This window comes from Triticum aestivum, chromosome 2A, assembly GCF_018294505.1.
Source record: "Triticum aestivum cultivar Chinese Spring chromosome 2A, IWGSC CS RefSeq v2.1, whole genome shotgun sequence".
NCBI classification, from domain to species: Eukaryota; Viridiplantae; Streptophyta; class Magnoliopsida; order Poales; family Poaceae; genus Triticum; species Triticum aestivum.
Genome location: NC_057797.1, coordinates 698167303 through 698179830, shown reverse-complemented (window position 1 = coordinate 698179830; position 12528 = coordinate 698167303). Strand labels below are relative to the sequence as shown.

General features: G+C 53.7%; 1 protein-coding gene across 1 annotated transcript; it reads right to left on the bottom strand.

The window, feature by feature from the left end:
- Window positions 1-8660: 8660 nt before the first annotated feature.
- On the bottom strand, window positions 8661-11983 carry LOC123186009 (oligopeptide transporter 4). The gene is made up of 7 exons (XM_044597807.1): window positions 11673-11983; window positions 11326-11583; window positions 11118-11215; window positions 10431-10994; window positions 9909-10161; window positions 9633-9815; window positions 8661-9536 (listed from the first exon to the last, which is right to left on the bottom strand). Exons 1-7 carry the CDS (start codon window positions 11880-11882, stop codon window positions 8919-8921), a joined length of 2184 nt encoding a protein of 727 aa, XP_044453742.1. The 5' UTR covers window positions 11883-11983; the 3' UTR covers window positions 8661-8918.
- Window positions 11984-12528: the final 545 nt, after the last annotated feature.

Genomic DNA, 12528 nt, shown 5'->3' with positions numbered 1-12528 from the left:
GGCAACCTCGCCCCGCCGTCCATTTCTTCTCCGGCGACGGTCGACATCGGAAATCGCGCCGCCGCTACAGTGTTCCGGCCCGGATCTCAGATCTGATTTTTTCCTAACCCTAGGTCGTTTTTTTCACTAAGTCCCAGAATTTTTTAGCTCATATGCTCCTGTTTGAGACCCCGTAACTTTGCTTCTGTAGCTCCGATTCATGCATATAGTATATCAAAATGTTCATCTCAACGGGTACATCATTTCATTCCATTGCATCATTTTCATTTGAGCTCATCTTGATGCCCAAAATGCTGTTAGAAGGAGGCTTCGTGAGTTAATTGTCAGATCTGCTAGTTCATCTTAGACTTTTGTCATTTTTGCCATGATTATTGTGTGCATGCTATACCTGTGAGTCCTTCATATGTTTTGTTAAGCATTTTGTCTTCTTTCCAGAGGTGCAACTCATCCATTTTTAGGATGTGTGTGGTGATTTGTGCAAGCTTGCAAAGTGAGGCACCCGGGAAATCTGTTTTCAAAGACTTAGTAGTTTTCACTAAGTCTGGGATTATTTAGTTCATGATGCCATATGTTCAGCTTGTTTCCTAGTGATCCGTGCCTCTTTTGAGGATGGTCAGTAAAGGAGTTTTGTTAATCATGTTATGATCTATCCATCCATGTCTTTGTTTGCAATTATGGAACACCCTAGCTTGAGTCAATCGAGCTCTACTTTTGCTTTGTTGTGAATCTGGGCAGATCGTCAACTCGTTTGCGATTTTGCCGATGCTATTGCAGTTGATCCGTGCATGCTATGCCATTGATCTTGCCATGTCTAGCTAGTATTTTGTGCCTTTTTAATGGATGTATGATTGCCTTGCCATGACTTGCACTGTAGTGAGTGCATCGAGCTCGTTTACATGCCTTCGTGAGTTATATTTCAGCATGTCTCAGTTTTCACTAAGTCTGAAAACTGATTGTGTTTTAGCTATGTTCGTGTGCCCGTTAGTATATTTTGTGATCCCTTTTGGCCTCAGGTCACTTTGGGATTTTTGTTAAGCTTGTTGAGTAGCTCCATGCCATATTCTTACTTGTCTTAATCAGGTCATGTATCATGTTGTTTTGCTGCTCCGAAGAGGGCTTCGTGATCTGAAATTTCAGACAAGTGTTAATTTCACTAAGTCTGGAATCTGTTTTGCATTTGCGTTTTTGCCATGTTTGTTTGAACCTCATAGTGGATGAATTGGCCGTGGCTCAGTGCTACTCTTTTGTTAAGCATCTTGTGTGCATCCCTGCCATGTATTTTGTTGTCATGTTTGGTGGCTGTAGCATGTTCATTGCATTGCATTTAGATGCCTACTTGCTGTAAATCGCAGACCGGTGTCATTTTTGAAACAGTTGCCATTTCCAAACCGTAACTCCGATTCCGATGATCTTTATATCGTTTTCAAGCGATTTCATCTCATCTTTCCAGTGGCACCCTTGGAATTATAAGTTGAGGCCAGGTTCATGCATTTCCTGTCATATCTTGCATTTTGCATCCCGCATCGCATCCCGCATAGCATATCATCATTTCATCTTATTGCTTGGTCTTGCACGTGGTTGATTGTATCATTGTTGCTTGTTTGTCTTGTTTGGGTAGAGTCGGGAGACGAGTTCGCTACCGAGGAGACCGTTGAGTTTGCTTGTGAGTATCCAGTCAACTCTGACAACTGTGCAGGCAAGATGATCATACCCTCGAAATCACTACTATCTTTGCTATGCTAGTTTGCTCGCTCTTGCTATGCCAATGCTACGATGCCTACCTTTTGCTTGTCAGCCTCCCAATTGCCATGTCAAACCTCTAACCACCTTGTCCTAGCAAACCGTTGATTGGCTATGTTACCGCTTTGCTCAGCCCCTCTTATAGCGTTGCTAGTTGCAGGTGAAGATTGGAGGCCGTTCCTTGTTGGAACATCATTTATTTACTTGTTGGGGATATCATTATATTGCCATGTTATCTTAATGCATCTATATACTTGGTAAAGGGTGGAAGGCTCGGCCTCTCACCTAGTGTTTTGTTCCACTCTTGTCGCCCTAGTTTCCGTCATATCGGTGTTATGTTCCCGGATTTTGCGTTCCTTACGCGGTTGGGTTATAATGGGAACCCCTTGATATTTCGCCTTGATTAAAGCTTGTCCAGCAATGCCCAACCTTGGTTTTACCATTCGCCACCTAGCCTTTTCTTTCTCTTGGGTTCTGCAGACTCAAGGGTCATCTTATTTACACCCCCGGGCCAGTGCTCCTCTGAGTGTTGGTCCACCTGTCAGCTGCCGGTGGCCACCAGGGGCAACCCTGGGCTGGCCTACCCATACCTAAGACAATCTGAGTGTGCCCTGAGAAAGAGATATGTGCAGCTCCTATCGGGATTTGTCGGCACATTCGGGCGGTGTTGCTGGTCTTGTTTTAACCTGTCGAAGTGTCTTGAGTTACCGAGATACCGAGTCTGATCGGAACGTCTTGGGAGGAGGTCTATTCCTTCGTTAACCGTGAGAGCTTGTCATGGGCTAAGTTGGGACCCCCCTACAGGGATTGAACTTTCGAAAGCCGTGCCCGCGGTTATGGGCAGATGGGAATTTATTAATGTCCGGTTGTAGATAACTTGAACCCTAATTAATTAAAATGAATCAACTGAGTGTGTTACCGTGATGGCCTCTTCTCGGCGGAGTCTGGGAAGTGGACACGCTGTTGGAGTAATGTTTGCGCAGTTTGCCTTCTAGCTTCTCGCTCGTGCTTTGCCTCCTCTTCTCGCTCTCTTTTGCGAATAAGATAGCCACCATATATGCTAGTCGCTTGCTGCAGCTCCACACATAATTGCCTTACCCTTCCTATAAGCTTAAATAGTCTTGATCGCGAGGGTGCGAGATTGCCGAGTCCATGTGGCTCACAGATACTATAACTCCAGATGCAGGTCCAGGTGATTCCGCTCCAGGTGACGAGTACGAGCTCAAGTGGGAGTTCGACGAGGACTCTCAGCGTTATTATGTTTCCTTTCCCGATGATCAGTAGTGGTGCCTAGTTGGGGTTTGATTCAGGGCCTTGTCGCATGTTAGGTTTTCTTCTATTTTGGCGCCGTAGTCGGGCCATGAGTGTTTGTATGATGGATGTTATTTATGTACTCTGATGTGACGTGGCGAGTGTAAGCCAACTATGTATCTCCCCTTTTATTATATATATTACATGGGATGTTGTGATGATTTCCTAACTTGTGACATTGCTTTCAATGCGGTTATGTCTCTAAGTCGTGCCTCGACACGTGGGAGCTATAGCCGCATCGAGGGCGTTACAGCAGTCTCCTTCTCTGAGCCAAAGAAAGCGTGAACGCTGTCGCCACATACATCTCTCCATCACGGCCAGCCCTTGCCTCTGCATCTTGAGTAGTTTGCGAAAGGCCACCTCATCAGTCGTCAGGTTTCTGGATTCCATGGCTATATCAAGCCGCAAAATTAGCTCAGACACAATTGACACTCTCAGTTTCAGATCAGAAGATTTCTTAGCACTCCAGCGAGTTAGGGCACGCGTTGTTGCCTGCAGTCTTGCGCTGTACGTTGCGAAAGGATCGGCCGGGGGGTTCTGTATCTGCCATGCCTGCTGTACCACTTCATGGAATCCCTCCCATTTGATCCAATTCTTCTCAAACCGAAATCTTCGACAGTGCTTGAAGGATTGGTCTGAATTTAGGAGTAGCGGCGTGTGGTCGAACACCTCAGAAGAGAGGCCTTGCAACAGGGAGTTCGGGAAGAGGCTACCCCAAGCGTTGTTGTAGAGGACATGATCTAGTCCCACCAAGGTTGCCTCCTGCTGCTCATTTGACCAAGTGTAGTGCTTGCCGTGCAGGTACATGTCCTTGAGTTGAGCATCATTCATGAATTTCCTAAAAGCATTCATTAGGCCTCTGTGTACCCTGGAATTGCTCTTGTCAGACATCCGGGCGATCAGGTTGAAGTCACCAACAAAAATGATGGGATCAGATGTAACCGAAGCGATGGCCTTGAGATCGGCAAGGAAATCAAGTTTCTCGATAGTTGATTGGGGGTCATAGACGTTTACCAAGGCCCACCGCTTCCCGGTCTTTCTGTTAGTGCAGGTGGTCATGATGAAGTGACGACTGCAAGTTGAACTGGAGACCGAGATGAGGTCAGGGTCCCATGCAGTGATCAGGCCACCACTCGCGCCTATGGCAGGCGAGAAACGAACTCTGAGCATCGAGATGAGTAGGTGTTGGCCAGGTCTTGAGGAGACACAAATTGCATTTTTGACTCTTGCAAGCAGACTACAGAACAACCATGATGTCGAACAACATCAGCGACAACCATCTTACGCGCCGGGGAGTTAAGCCCCCTGACGTTCCAAACTAGGAAGTTGCAACTATCCATGGAAACTAGCACAACAAACAACTAAGGGAGCGGCCCTACTAAGCAGCAGCAGGCACGGTCCTCTTCTTTCCCGCAGTGGCATTGAGGGCCAGGTCAGTAAGTGCCTTGATCTGGTCTGTGGTCAGCGGGTACTGGAATGAAGCCACGTAATGGGCGAGCAGGGCAAAAGCATCAGGGCTCGGCTCGTCGAACTCCTCTCCCAGGCGATGGCAGACAGTTTTCTGCGCCCTAGTCATCACTGAGTCGCTGGTGGCCTTCAACACCAGGCGGCCACTGCGCCTGACCGTCTCCGTGGACGATTGCTTGGACGATTGGCGCTTGGGGGGGACAGGCTTGAAAACCGGCCCATGAAGCAGTCCTTGGGCCACAGGAAAGGTGATGGCCTCAATGAACTCTTTGAGGCGTCCAGGCCCGCCAGCAGCCAAATTGGTACCTTGGGCATGGGGTAGAGGAGGAGCCGAAGCAGTGGCCCCGGGCGTAGGCCCAGCGCCCTCCAAAGAGTGGGCCAGAGGAGGGATCGGTGGAGGCGCCACATCCGATGCATCCTCAGGAGGGCCGAGCTCCTGTAGTGGTGTAGGTGGGGTGCACTGCCGCACCATTATTGGCGGGGCCGCCAGCGGGGTGGGGTTGGCCTCTGCCACGGCCGGGGAGGCAGCGATGGCAGCGACAGGGCTCCGAGAAGGCTGGTCGGGCAGCGACAAAGCCGACAGCAGGGGCTCCAGGGTGGCAGGCGGATCATCGATTGGGCAATCGGTGTCCTGCCCACGCGCGGGGAGCGCCACGGCCAGCAGAGGGGGTGAGGGTGGGGCCGCACCCTGCAGCCCCACGACAACCGCCGCCGGGGATAGGGCTGGGCCCAGGAGGAACGGTTGACCCTCAGCGACCACCGCGAAGCTAGGGGCGGTCACTGGGTCCATCTCGCGGTCAGCACCCGAGCCAAAGTGGGGGCCCGGTGCTGGGGCCAACAGTGGGGTCCCTCCGTCATTGGCAGGGAAGGGTCGTGGGGCAGCCGAAAGGTTGGGCTGCCCACTGGAAGCAGCAGCCTGCACGACAGGGATGCCTGGCAGGGCTGCCAGTAGAGCAACAGCGCCGGCGAAGAGGTGGTGACGATGCCGGCCACCACTCGACGAGGCAGACCCACCGAGGCGCTAGAACACGTTCCCGGCGGTGTGCCTAGCGAGGACGGCCTCGCCGTCCTTCATGCCCCATCTCCAGGGATAGCGGCGTCTAGGCTCGTCGTCATCGCCGTCACTGCCGCCTAGCTGGCCCGGCGGACCGCGCCCTCTAGGCTTGGGGTAGTGCGTGAGGGAGTCGAGGTGGACGAGGACTTGTGAGTTGAGAGCTTGGGGCGGCGAGCCTAGGTCCTCCCAGGGGTTGTCGTCGACGAACTCGGCGAACCCGGGCGGTAGACCCAGCTGGTCTAGCGGCAAGGTGCCGGACACTGGCTCCATGGCGTCCAGATCGATGACCTTGGGGATTAGGTCAGGGTTGATCACCCAAGCGTACATGATGAAGTAGGAGTAGTCGAGCTTGTCGGAGGAGGAGACAACTACGGTGTGGAAGCGGCACATCGAGAGCAGGCGGACCACGTTGGTGCAGTTGGCGGCGGACGGCGAGATGCCCTCGATGAATAGGCGCACGTGATAGCGGTACGTGACCATCACGATGAGGAAGCGCCTGCTCCATGGCCGTAACACGAGGGGCGTGCCCTGCCAGTGGATGTTCTTGTTCACCTCCAGCTCCGCACGCCATCTTGGGTTGGAGAAGCGCAGCAGGAAGGCGTCGGGGCATAGAAGATTGACGGCCAGAGCACCGTCCGGGAGCTGCGGCAGCTCGGTGTGGATCGCCTCCTTGATCCAGCTCGGCCAGACATCGATGTTGGCCCCAGCCACGATGACAATGGATGCATGGCTGAGGAGCAGCTGCTCATCCGCGGCCATCTCCGGCGAGTACTCGATCCTGGCCCTCGTGCACTCCACCCTGCGGATGGCACCCCCGGGGGCGCAGGGGTGAGCAAGGGGTAGGAGCGAGGCATCCAAAGCCGCCGCGTCCATAGGCGTCGGCGCCAAACTCCGGGCAGCCGAGGGGGCAGCAGCAGGGGCGGGTGTGGCGGGGTGGGACCTGGGTTGCACCGGCACCCGCACGGCGGGGGCGGGGTAGGGTGACGGAGGCGGAGGCGGAGGCAGTGGTGGTGATCTCGATGGCGGCGGCGGTGATGGAGGCTGGAGGGGCGCCGGATGTGGCGAGGGGAAAACAGATCCTTGCACGGGCAGGGAGGCGGAGTGCCGGCGGGGGGAGCTGCGGGAGGAGCGGAGAGCGGTCGAGGAGGGGTGGCGGTGGGCGCTGGGGCGGTAGTTGATATGGCAAGGCAAACGGCTCAAAGCCCGTGCACTACCGGGCGATGTGGCCGGCAATGAGGCACTTGCGGCAGCGGATCGGATTGGTGCAGCGGGCAATGAAGTGCTTGTCTGAGAGGCAGCAGAAGCACAACCGAGATGTATCCAATATATGGACCCTTGGGGGAATGGGCATCCCATGAATCGCGTGCATGCGCGCTTTCTTTTGCTTGCGCGTGCTCTGGATCTGCCAGCCCTCGCCATGCTCATCATGGCGCTGCAGCGGAGGATCGCAGTGCCATGAAGGCTGAGCTGCCAAGGTAGGTGAGCTCCCACCCCGAACCACGGCCACATTAGAAGGAGGAGGAGGGGGAAGGGATGGCGGGGAGATCGAGATAGGTGAATCTGGATCAGAGGAGCTGGCGGAGAAGTGAATGCGCTCACGCGTGCCCGGAGAAGCGCCGACATCTGGGGAGAGCGTGCCACCGCGCAGGGGCGCAGGGGTGGTGAGGCTGGGGCATGGTCTGGTGGAACGGTCAGGAGGAGTCATGGCGGGGTGGGGGCGGCGGGCACGGCGACCGAGGTGGCCGCCGAGGGGTGCTAGGGGGCGGGGTGGCGGCGGCCAAGGAGGCCGCCGGCGCTAGGCGGAGGGCACGGGAGCGAAAGCTAGGCGAAGTACTATAACACTCCTTGAGGCGTTATTTACTTTTACTGTACCATTTCACTTGTCATATTGTTCATCTCTTTTACTTGTCAGCTCGGCCTTACAAGCCAGCTCGCTCTCGATGTAAGGTATCCTTATTCTGGATCATTCATATGCAAACTCAATCATATAACTAATAGAGAATATTACAGCTGTATACTTTCCCCTTTGCCTTGCAATCCTTCGAACCCTAGCCACCAAATCGATCTCGATCCCAAAGCAAGGCATGACATGCGGCTGCGATGTCGTGCTTGTTGGGCCGGTTGGTCTGCCTGGCCTCTTTTTCCCCTTTTCTTTCCCGTTTTTTCATTTTTTTAATTTCAAAAACCATACTTGCTCTAATCCAATTAATAAATTTAATAAAAGGTTAAATTTAATATTTTCGTTTTATGCAAATTTTATTCCTTCCAAAATAAAATTTAATAGAAGGTTAAATTTAATATATTTTTTCTCTGTTCCGGCTATGTTTGGATCGGTTAGGCTAATACTATGTTAGAAGGGAGAGGATTGGCGCAAGGGTGTGTCTAAGTCTCAGTCAACCAAGTCTCAATCAAGTGATACTTAGTAAAGAATTTTTTTGTACGAATCTCAATGCAAGATCAATGGAATATAGCATCGACTGAGTCGACTGAGACTTAGCAAATCTGTCGGCGTAATGTGTTGAATGTTGTATTGAGCCTCATGGGCGAGTATATATAGAAGTACAGACTTGAAGGACAAGAAGCAACTCCTAGAGATAACGTAGGAGATGGATTACAAATACATGTAAGCCAAATATATCTATAACAATTAGAAATCAAAGAGAGGGGCCCACCACTGGAAATAGTCCTGGCCATGGTCAGCCCGGCCCGAAAGGCCCGGCCCGAAAAAGCCCGACCCGGCCCGGCCCGACGCCGCTCCCGAGCCGGGCTCGGGCCTAGATTTTGAGCCCGAAGGCCAGGCCGGGCCGGGCCCGTGCCCATCATTTTCACGTTTTCCTAAAGGACGGGTCGGGCCTGGCCGAAGCCCGACGGGCTTTTACATGTTCGGGCCGGGCTCGGGCCCAAAAAACAGGCCCGACAGCCGGGTCGGGCTTGGGTTTTTTGCTCGCTCGGCCCAAGGTATGGCCAGGTATAACTGGAAATCAGGGGGAAGCCAATTTGTGGGGAAGAAGAGTCCGTAGGTGCGTAGGTGCTATCCGTAAGTGTAGCATTTTTTGTTAGGTAAAGATGGAAGTTAAATGGAAATTGATTGGCTCAAGGGTTTTTGTCTCATGAAACAAGGCTAATTTTCCAATCTTTACACAATATTAAACCAGACGGGCATCCACTCCCATCAAACAAACCGCAGCTCTAATACCTAAGAAATGAACGGTCTGATTCTGATAGCTACATAATCTAATTTTCCAATTGACAAAGAGCAGCACACACAATCTATAATTCTACACGTTATACTAGAGCTAAGCTAGGTGCATGCTTCATGTGTCGATCAAGACTTGAACCCTCGGTCTCAGAGGACGGGGCATCCGTCCACCAGCACGCCCTTGGCGGTGGGGCAGGCGGCGAGGTCGCAGTACTCGCCCCTGGAGCCCCACCAGTCGAGCTGGTGGCCCCAGCTGGTGAGCGCGAAGTAGAGGAGCACCCCCATGATGGCCACGCCGCCGTCCATGGCCGCCGACAGCACGTAGTTGTACCGCTTCCACCACCCCTTGCGGTACCGGAACACGAAAAAGTTGAACACAAAGCCGACGAAGCCCCACGCCGTGTAGTTGAGCGCCGACGCCGGCGGCATCATGGCCGTGCCCCCCAGGATGACGGGCAGGTTGATGAGGCTGATCCAGCCGGCGTGCCGCGGCAGCGCCTTGGCGAAGAGCCACACCACCACCGGCCCGGCTAGCCCGATGAGGAAGAACCAGTTGAGCGCCGAGTAGTAGCCGAGCGGCCCGAAGATGCGGCGCGGGCCGACGAGGCCCCAGATCACGGACGCGTCGAAGAAGACGTGGTCGCCCGGGCACGTCCACGGGCTGCCCTCCGGGAGCTGGCCCTTCTCGCAGATGTGCGGCACGGTGGTCAGCAGCCACCACGCCACCACCGTGTTCACCGTCGACGCCACCACCGTCCCCACGAACTGAACATGAATTAATAATGTTGGTTGGACTTGGACGTACGTACAAGATAAATCTCTGAGAGCTTAACAATTTGTAATCGCCGTGCAGTTACGTACCTGCACCAGGAACATGGATCTTGGGGGGATCTTCATGTAGTGGCCGAGCTTGAAGTCGGTGAGGAAGGAGACGGCCTGGTTCATGCTCATGTAGCCGTACACCTTGAAGCACACGTTGGCGATGGGCTTCCCCGGCATGATCAGACCCCAGCAATACTCCGTGATGATATTCAACCCCGGCGTCTGCAATTAATCCAACGCCACAACTGATTAGCGATACGATTGTGCACGTCGACCGACGACACACGGTCGGTCAGCATAAGCATGTACTAGTACCGTGTTTGTGGTCGCGGTGATGACGCTAATGGGGAGCGTGAAGACGAAGGCTATGGCGCAGGCAATGAGGAGGCCCCACCACGGCAGCTGCACCTCCTCCTTGAACACGGTGCAGAGGACCAAGGATACCGCCATGGACACCGCGAGCAGGATGTAGAACCACCAGTTCGGTATGTCGTCGTACCTCTTCATGAGCCTCGCGTGCACGTCCATCTTGCCCTTGTACGACTCCCGGAACCTCTGGTACATCTCCCTTCACGCACAAATTAACAACTCAATCAAACAGTCAATACACAGCAAGCATATGTGCATATACGATCGACGAAAGGAAATGGGAGGACGTGGGCATAGCCCAGTGGTTGGGGGCGCATGATTGTAAACCTAACGACCAGTGTTCGATCCACGTCGAGGACGAATTTCTGGAATTCTCATGAGGAATGCTTCTTCTATATCAATAAACCCGTGGGTGCTAGTGCCCATGAAGTTTCATTTTTTTTTTTTGACGAAAGGAAATGAACATACTTGCCGTAGAAGCATGCGACGTGGGTGAAGGTGGCGGCGATGGTGGCGAAGCCGAGGCCGTAGCTGACGGCGAAGAAGAGGCTGAGGTGGATCCTGCCCTGCCGCGCGTAGGCGTCCATGTCGATCTCGAACTTGTCGTTGACGATGGAGTGGATGTCGTAGAGCTGGCCGTGGGCGTCGAAGAGCTCGTTGGAGAAGAGCGGGTAGCTGCTGGCGCTGTAGAGGTTGATCACCCAGTAGGCGATGGGCAGCATGAGGTAGATGAGCAGGACGTAGCCGACGAGGACGTTGGCGGTGGCGAAGAAGGGCGTCACCAGCGGGCTCCCCAGCCAGGAGACCACCGTGGCCCAGTCGAGGGTGAAGGCGCCGATGCCGAGCCCGTTGAGGCCGGACCCGATCTGCTGCATGGTGATGGACTTGGGGAACACCCAGCACACCCACGACACGGCCGTCAGCGTCGGGAACAGGTACCCCGGCACCGTGTACCACGCGAAGCTGCAGATGAGCGCGATCAGGAAGAACTTGCCCCGCGTCATCCGCCGCTTCTCCTTCTCGTGCATCGCCCTGCCAACAGATTTCAGTCTCATATCAGATCAGATCTATACGCATGGGCAATGCAATCTCATCGTCGTCACTTGAGTAATTGATTAGGTTACACTTGACCAAATCGATCATCGACGTAGGTACCTCATGAGAGAAACCTGCACCAGGCTCGTCGGCCACCACATGTGCGCCGGCTCCACCACGTACTTCCTCATCAGCCCTGCCCAGCCGTACCCCAGCACCTATACGTTGTATGCATGGATGGAACACCGATCAGATTCATCCATGAACCAACAGTTGATAGATCGATTGAAACACAACACGTACAAAGCAGATGTAACTGATAGGTCACCTGGGTCGTGATGACGAGGAGCAGGCTGGTGACGAAGGAGATGTTGCGCTTGTAGAAGGCCTTGATGATGGTGACGATGCCGATGGCGTAGGCGTTGCCGCCGCCGAAGGAGGCTCCGGCGTTGGCGAAGATGGAGATCAGCACGTGCTCCTTCACGTTGAAGGGCCCCGGGTTCACCGAGCACTCCCGCCCGAACACCCTGAACTTCTTCTCCGGCAGCACCCGCGACAAGAAGTGCCCGATCGGCAGCGCCGCCACCTGCACCCATCCATCCATGCATGCGCGATCCGTGAATTCCCCGTCATAATCTGCAGGCGCGGTCTACTGAGTAAGTAGAGAGTACTGACCTGGATGGTGATCTGGCTTATGATGATGGGCTCGGCGCGGTAGGCGAAGAACTGGTTGAGGAAGGAGAGGAGGGCGCAGGAGAGGAAGCCCATCGTCCACATCCGGAACGTCCATACCGGCAGCGAGTGGTCGTCAGTCACCGGCACCGTCAGCCGGACCTGCTCCACCGGAGACGCGTCGTCCTCGTCGCCGGCGCGTTCGATCTCCATTGCGGCTCGCGAGACAGATCGGAGTCTGAACAGTTCAAGAACGAGGTTGTCGCGGCTATAAATGCAAGCGGTTAGTTGAGATCCATTGACCGGAATCTGAGATTCTCTAACTAACTCGCTCCCTTTCCTGTTTTTCCGTCGACATTTCTGCGATTTTTATGTTCGTCCGATAGCGCGCAGCGGTCCCTGCATTCCTCCGGGTTTTTTTGTTTTTTTTTAAGGGAGTGCATTCCTCCGGCTGGTTTTAGTGGGCTCGTCGGTGTCTTCAAGCTCGTTTGAACGAGCCCAGTAGACCACTGGGCCGCCCGTATAAAAATCATCCTGACGCGTGTCAGACCTGGAGACGTTTTAGACTTAGAGGTTCGTGCCCTTATCTCAAAACAAAAGGTTCTTGCCCACCTTTTCATTACAGTTTTGCTTCTCTCTTAATTCTCAGGAAAAAGAATTTGCTTCTCTCTTTCTTTTCCTCTTCTTTGTTCTCCTTCCTGTACCCCACGGAAAGTGCTCTGCTTTTAGTCCACCATTCCCTTTCAATATGTTACTAGCAATGTTCACCGTTCCTACTAGCATTTCATATTGATCTGATGAAACTGCGGTGCACATTGAACCGCGGATTGATTTCGATGAAGTATAATGTTATTTATGT